The 7,806-nt window shown below is 32.2% G+C and overlaps 1 protein-coding gene across 1 annotated transcript; it reads right to left on the bottom strand.

The window, feature by feature from the left end:
• Positions 1–165: 165 nt before the first annotated feature.
• Positions 166–7,287, bottom strand: LOC146533188 (galactose mutarotase-like). The gene is made up of 6 exons (XM_085196109.1): positions 7,149–7,287; positions 3,495–3,626; positions 2,983–3,198; positions 2,290–2,552; positions 705–864; positions 166–566 (listed from the first exon to the last, which is right to left on the bottom strand). Exons 2-6 carry the CDS (start codon positions 3,621–3,623, stop codon positions 252–254), a joined length of 1,083 nt encoding a protein of 360 aa, XP_085052235.1. The 5' UTR covers positions 3,624–3,626; positions 7,149–7,287; the 3' UTR covers positions 166–251.
• Between the last annotated feature and the right edge of the window lie 519 nt (positions 7,288–7,806).

Consider the following 7,806-nt stretch of genomic DNA (forward strand, 5'->3'; position numbering starts at 1 on the left):
TAAAAACAAATTTACACTTAGTTTAAATATAGAATGCCGCATGTAGCAGGGTAGGCACCTATTGTTAAGACACGCCGCTCCACATTGTCAAAAATGATATCTTCGATAAATTACATTGAGACTTCACCTTCAGTAATTAACCGTTACATAAATAATTGAAAAGAGTTATAATTTGATATATTTTATTATTTGAAACATTAACACAATAGAATCGCCGATTTATATTAAATAAAAAAAATATACCAATAAAATCAAGTGATAACAACATGAGGTACATCATTTAAAATAGTACCAAATCTATAACTGACTTTATGATTATAAATATCACCAGGCTTCAATATGGGGGAAGGGAAGTTCTGATGATTAACAGCATCTGGATAATTCTGAGTTTCTAAGCAGAAGGCGCCATGGCGTCTATAACCAGCCCCATTCTTGCCTAATAGAGCCTGGTCTCTTGGAGATGGAAGCCAGTTGCTGGTGTAGAGCTGAACTCCTGGCTGATTGCTGTAGACTTCGAGATATCTTCCTGATGATGGATGGGTTACTCGGGATACGAAGGTTAGAGCCTGAAAACCATGAAGACAAAGAGAATTTCATCAAATTGGAGTCAAATCATGCTTAAAATAACAATACACAAAACTTGTATTTCTAAAACGGTTGAATGTTAACATAAATGCTTTGTCATCACTAGGATATAAGCTCACCTTGTCATCATACAAATTAACACAGTAGTTATCATCGTACAGGCCGGTAGCGCGGCTCATGGCGTCGCCGAGGCGAGTGGGCACGCGTAAATCGAACGGCGTACCTCCGACCTTGATGAACCGCCCCGTTGGAATAGATTCCGATGTGGTTTCTGTTATCCTGTTCATTTAAAAAAAATTATATAAAACTGGTATAGAACTAATTTTTGATATAAATTTTTAATATTACTAAATTGTTTATGACACACAATTACACATAAGTGGGTACTAATTTTAATGGTTGTGACATAAGAAGCTTAAATTGCTTTCCTCGGTAAATGGCCTATTTTATTCACAGTAGTTCCTGAGATTAACGCGAGAACCTCAACCTAACAAACACATCAGCTTTATAATATTATTTAGATTTTAGTTTAATTTTGTGAGCCAAAGTTACTAAGTTGGGTGCACCCATGTAACATGTCATTATTTTAAATAACATGTTATCCATACCTATATTATAAATTCGAAAGTAACTCTGTCTGTCTGTCTGTCTGTCTGTCTGTCTGTCTGTCTGTCTGTCTGTCTGTCTTTTCCGCAATCAGGGCCAAACCGCTAATTTAATTGTGATAAAATACTCATATAGAGATACTTGAGGGTCCCGGGATGAACATAGGATACTTTTTTTTTCTCATATTTGTAATATTTTCGTTATATACCAATATATTAAAATAATTAATTTGACAAGGAATTTATTCCGCCATGCTAATAACAATCGTCGCTACGCGTTGCTAATCAACGGCTTGCAAAGTTTGCTGTTTTAAGAAAACGTCACCCACAGTGAGTTTGCTTAATGCATACATGGTGCGCGCCGATATAGATTTATACAAATCTCTTTATACAAATCATTAACAAAAATTATATGATTTCTATAATTTGATATTCATCCTTATGAAAATAAATATAATAGTCACTTTTAGCATTTCTTTCTTGATGGAAATTATAGTTTACTGTATAACATTCTAATAAATAATTAAGATGTGACTGATTCCAAATGACCTAGCCTTCGGGCGGCATAATATGAATATGACCGACGCGAACGGGCAGATGACTTTGATGATTTTGTAAATTTTTATAGATTTTCGAATTACTATTATTTTTTATGTAATTATTTGCTGCTTATAATTAATTTATCTCAGTTTGGTTATCTATACCGATGTTATACACTTAAAATATCGTAATTTTAATCATTTGAGATTTTATTTAATATTGTTCGCAAAAATTAATAATTATTTAATATAGAAAAATGTTTAGTACGCGCGCACAGCAAACTTTAGGTTTTTTTTTCTAATATTAAGAATTTCCTTTAGTTACTTTTACTTCTTTGGTTTGTTCATTTCGGTTACTCAGATATTTTTTCTAATAATAAATCTCCACTTATTATTTTTTTTTAACTTATTTTAATGATTTAGGCTTATATTTTCGCGGGCGTAGCCGCGTCCGGGCCCACTAGTAAGTTATAAAAGAGATATATGATTTACTTTAAGTTCTCTCCGCCGCAAATAATACTTAAATATTGAACTAATATAAATGAATTAGTATTACTCACTTATCAGCGTTTATACAAATTACATGATTAAAAAGCTCATCTGACCCAGCGTTGTGACCCGCCAGGTTGAAATACGAGTGGTTGGTCAGATTGACCACCGTCTTCTTGGTGGTACTCGATACAAATTCTACATTTAAGATGTCGTCGTCAGTGACTTCGTAAATGACATTCGTTATTAGATCTCCTGGATAGTTTTCTTCGCCATCTTTCGATAAATAGCTTAATATAACTTTTTTATTGTCAACCGTGGACTGCCAGTTGAACTGCAAAATGGATGTGGTGGTAAGTATTGATATTAGATGGTTTTTTTTTTAAATTAAGTTTTTGTATTTCATTGAAGATGTTATGATATTAGATGTGGTGCACGTGTGTTAAAAATTGAATTCTATTTAACATAAATTAAATAATAAAGCAGAGTAGGTAGAGGGAACCTAGGGCTAGGAACCTACTGCTCTCCACTTTAAAATGTTTAAAACATTTTTGACAACGCCTAATGAATCTCGAAATCGTGCTTTATCTATCACAAGCAGAAAAAAAAATTTAAATATATTCATTTCGCTGTGTGGAGATCTATCTTTTACAGTCAGAGTATATCCCACAGCGCGATGATATGATCATACAATATGAAAATCTTTCCTTTTTTCTTTTGTTACTTCATTAAAACATAAACCAAAGAACAATAAAAGAAATTACCTTATCAAAACCAACCAATCCGCCATGCAAATGGTCCTGGCCTACATTCTTAGCCAGATTGTAAGTAACTCCATCGATGGTAAACTTAGCTTTTCCAATTCTATTGGCGCATCTTCCTATAGTAGAGCCGAGATGAGGTTCATTCCTGTTCACGTAGCCGTCGAGGTCTTCGAAGCCGAGGACTACGTCGCTAGCTACACCGTATTTATCTGGAACCTGTCATTTTCAATTTTACAACAACCTAGTTTGTTTCACTAGGCACCGACTTCAAAAGTATAAAATTTTTCTTATATTTTTTTTAACAAATTAGGTACGTATGTTTTTGTTAAAAAAATATTGCTTTATGTTAAGTGTATATATTTTATATTTTTTAGTTTATTCTTTGAAGTCGGTTTTGAAGATTTAATTTTCGGTGAATTTTTTGTTAAAATAATTTATTGGAAAATATATCAGTTATCTTAATTGTCCCAGAGAGCGAGTTTATTTTTGTTTACTTTACCTTAACAATTTACCTTAATTGATTGTACGATCGCGCCGTATGATATAACTGCAACCGAAAAACCACTCTTAGTTGTCCAAATAAATTTCTTCACAGGCTGGTTCTGAAACGTTCCAATGGTTTCTATGTCTAACTGCACCATTATCTGTATAGGAAAATAAATTGTATTATATTAAAAATCTATTTATTTTTCCTTGAAGGAATTTTAATGCCTGTCTGTTTAATCAAAAAGCGTCAAATTGAAGTGACGGTTATGGGTTCGATTCCCACTCGGGAAATGGCTTATTTTGAGAAGGCCATCCGCGGCGGTTCGCTTATATTAGTGAGAAATGACATACGTTGTAAATCGCGACCAGATATAGTAGCTCTCTCCGACGAACGCTCCATTGAATTGTCCTGCGTTGAATTCAATAGACATATTATGGTATGCGTGTATCGACCCCCCTCAGGTAGTTTTGAAGTATTTGAAGAAAAAATGGAGGATGTTTTGAATAATTTGAGTTCGAATAGTAAATCTTTAATTGTTTGCGGAGACTTTAATATAGATATACTACAGGTGACATCATTAAGCCTTCGTCTCTTAAACTTATTTAAATCTTTTAATTTGTTTAATATTTTCTCTGAACCAACTCGTATAACAAATAGGTCCGCTACTTGTATAGATAATGTTTTTTGTCATTGTGAGACTGTAGAAAAACAAATTATTACTAATCTTAGCTCGGATCATTGTGGTCAAATGTTTTCGGTAATAGATAAAACAGTCGCAGAACGTAAACAAATATCAATTAGACCAATTACTGAAAATAAAATTAATCTTTTTAATAATAAAGTGAGTGAAAAAATTGCAAACTTAGAAATAACCGGATTAAATCCGAATCAGCTATATTGTAAAGTTTTTAATTTACTCACTACAGAGTTTGATAACATTTTTAAAGTTAAACAGATATATAAAAACTCGAAGTTAACTTTTAGCGACTGGGCAACTGTTGGTATATACCGAAGCAGAAATAAACTATATGAATTATATAATATGAGGCAATGGAAACAAGATCCGGCGTTCTTGTTAAAAGTTAGAAATTATTCAAAAATATTTAAAAAGGTATGTGTCCAGGCTAAGTCTATGCATATAAGAGCAAAAATTTTGAACTCTAATAATAAAATTAAAGCTACATGGGATGCTATCACTACTGCAACTGGGAGATTTAGAGCTGTCAGTGAACCTATTAAATTAAAAGTTAATAATATAATCTTAAATTCAGATTTAGAAGTGGCAAATACTTTTCAAAATTTTTTTTCTGATATATCTACTGAAGTAACACGTTCACTGCCATCATCTCCTTCGGAAGCAGAATTAATACTAAAAACCCATGTAAATAGTTGTAGACAAAATTTTGTGTTTAAGAATGTATCACCAGATGAAATTGTCAAAACTTTTAAAAGCCTTAATTTAAAGAAAACTGGTGACTTATGGGGCATGTCTGTTAAAGTTTTTAATTCAATTATACCTAATATTGCTCCTTACCTTGCTTTAATTTTTAACAACTGTGTAGAATCCGGTACTTTTCCTGATTTAATGAAATATAGCAAAATAGTGCCGCTTTACAAAAGTGGAGATAGATCTGAGCCTGGAAATTACAGACCGATTTCTGTTTTGCCATCCTTAAGTAAAATATTTGAAAAAATAATGTTCAACCAGCTCACAATTTTCTTAAATATTAACAATTGTTTCCATAGTGAGCAATATGGTTTCACCAAAGGCAAGTCCACTACGGATGCGGGTGCCGCACTCCTAAAGCACATTTATGACGCTTGGGAGAGGTCACAAAATGCAATTGGAGTGTTTTGTGACTTATCCAAAGCCTTTGATTGCGTAGACCATGTAACTCTGTTGTTAAAACTAAAACATTATGGTATACAGGATACTGCCCTTGACCTTATTGCCTCATATCTAAACCAAAGAATCCAGACGGTTAGTATAAATAATGTAAAATCATCTGGATCTCCTCTAAAGATGGGCGTTCCACAAGGATCTATACTTGGTCCTCTTTTATTTCTTCTTTATATTAACGATCTGCCTTTTTATGTGAAGAACCTATGTGATATTGTACTTTTCGCGGATGATACCTCTTTAATATTTAAGGTCGACAGAAATATAATAAACTATGACGAAGTGAATAGTGCATTATCGCATATTCTTCGTTGGTTTGATGTTAATAATCTAATGTTAAATGCTAAAAAAACGAAATGCATCGAGTTTGCCTTACCAAATGTTAAAAAACATAATTTTAATGTAATAATTAAAGGAGAACCTCTTAATGTGTCGGAATCAGCTATTTTCTTAGGTGTTACTATAGATTCCAAACTCCAGTGGAACGCTCATCTGGAAGCACTTGCAGATAAACTCAGCTCTGCCGCGTTCGCAATTAAGAAAGTAAGACAAATGACGGACGTTGAAACTGCCCGACTAGTCTACTTTAGCTATTTCCATAGTATTTTATCTTATGGAATGCTGTTATGGGGCAGTGCTTCAGATATCAATTCAATATTTATTCTCCAAAAAAGAGCCGTAAGATATATTTATAATCTAAGAGCTCGAGATTCTCTGCGAGATGTTTTCAAAGATGCAGGTATTATTACAGTTGCTTCCCAATTTCTATACTATAATATTCTCTTTGTCCGACAAAATATACATTGTCATAGAAAAAATAGCGACAGTCATACGATAGAAACGAGAAATAAAGATAAGCTTGTTACACCAAGTTTTCGCCTCCAAAAAGTTAATAAATCTTTTATGGGTCTAAGTATACGTGTATATAATAAAATTCCGCAGTGTATTCTTAATTTGCCACTTCCAAAATTTAAAATATCTGTAAAAAAAATTCTAACAAGTAAAGCTTATTACACTGTTCAAGAATATTTAGAGGATAAGCATGTATGGAATTAATGTCTATTGGATGTCAGGCAGGACAGCTGCCAACTAATGTAATAGTAAAATATACCATTGACTTTAAAAAGAGCAACTGTTGAGTTTCTTGCCGGCTCTTCTCAGCAGAACTGCCTTCCGAACCGGTGGTAGCTTTTTGTTGACATGTACATTCGACGATTCAAAAGTGCTTATAAAGTTTATTTGAATAAAGAATATTTTGAATTTGAATTTGAATTTGAATTTTCTTTTCCTCGCTTTGGTAATAAGACCAAACGCGACGTTCAGTTCTGCCACTCAACACGCGATATCGGGAAAAAAGGGGGGTGCGTGGAGAACGGAGTGGGTATAAGTTTTCTCTGCCTGTCTGTCATATATGGGATATAACGTGAAGTTATTTTAAAAAATATAAAAAACTAAAGCGATCTCGCTGTCACGAATCACTGAAATAAATAAGTACCTAACGATTTTTTTTTCACGAAAAATATTCTTAAAGCCTTAAATAAGATCTTTGATAGACAGAGATAAAAAAACAAAACAATACCATACATTGTTATCTCTGTATCCATTCATCTACCGTACATTACGTCTTAATAACTAACACCGGCTTTTACAAATCAAATTACTTAACATTTTTCGAATGTTTCGAATGAAGTAAGTTATTTAACAATATTAAGAATCATTGTTATATAATACTAATTGAACTCGTTATATTTGTATTAAACTTACAATTTATTTACTTACGATGAAAAAAAACGTGCGACAGCCTTGGAGTTCACTTCTGACTGAATTGAGCGACGTTTTGAGTCGTTCTGTATATAAATGTCAATGTGCCTTATCCATATCGCACCCACGACTGATGAACTAATTTTGTTCCATAACTTTGTTTTAATAATTAAATATTTATATATTAATACATATAATTATATAGGTTGATATATTTTTCATTCATTTATTTTTCATTTCATTTTATAGACTCGTATAAATCATAATAAAAATTATTTAATATTTTATTCAATCTGTAAAGTGGCATAAAATGTATTAAATTGTTGTTTTTTCAAATTGTGCGCTCTATTTTGGTATAAACGCTAGACGCCATAATTCTCTTCTATGACGTTGGTCTTGTAAACAATTTCAGTAATATTGGTTAGTCTGCAAGACCTACTTACGTTATGTAATGACTACAGTATAGTTACACCTATTTAAAAATACAGATTATAGAATTTTTAACCTTTTCGTACAAATTTTGTTATATTACCTAGTTTACTTCAGTAAATAATATTTTCTGATTACTTATTTAACCAAGCTTAATTGCATTTTTTTTACTCAATTGCCAATTTATAATTTAGACAGTTTAATAACCAAGAATAATAATAATTTTAAATCATTTATATTAATAGAC

Source organism: Heliconius melpomene, chromosome 13 (assembly GCF_056956725.1).
Source record: "Heliconius melpomene rosina isolate 202511_hmr_F chromosome 13, ASM5695672v1, whole genome shotgun sequence".
In the NCBI taxonomy this organism is placed as follows: domain Eukaryota; kingdom Metazoa; phylum Arthropoda; class Insecta; order Lepidoptera; family Nymphalidae; genus Heliconius; species Heliconius melpomene.

Coding starts and splice junctions, on each gene's coding strand:
- LOC146533188 (XM_085196109.1), bottom strand. CDS start 3,623: ATGGTGCAGTTAGACATAGAAACCATTGGAACGTTTCAGAACCAGCCT. Junction 2,553..2,982: donor GATTGGTTGGTTTTGATAAG/GTAATTTCTTTT, acceptor TCCATTTTGCAG/TTCAACTGGCAGTCCACGGT. Junction 567..704: donor TTAATTTGTATGATGACAAG/GTGAGCTTATAT, acceptor CATGGTTTTCAG/GCTCTAACCTTCGTATCCCG.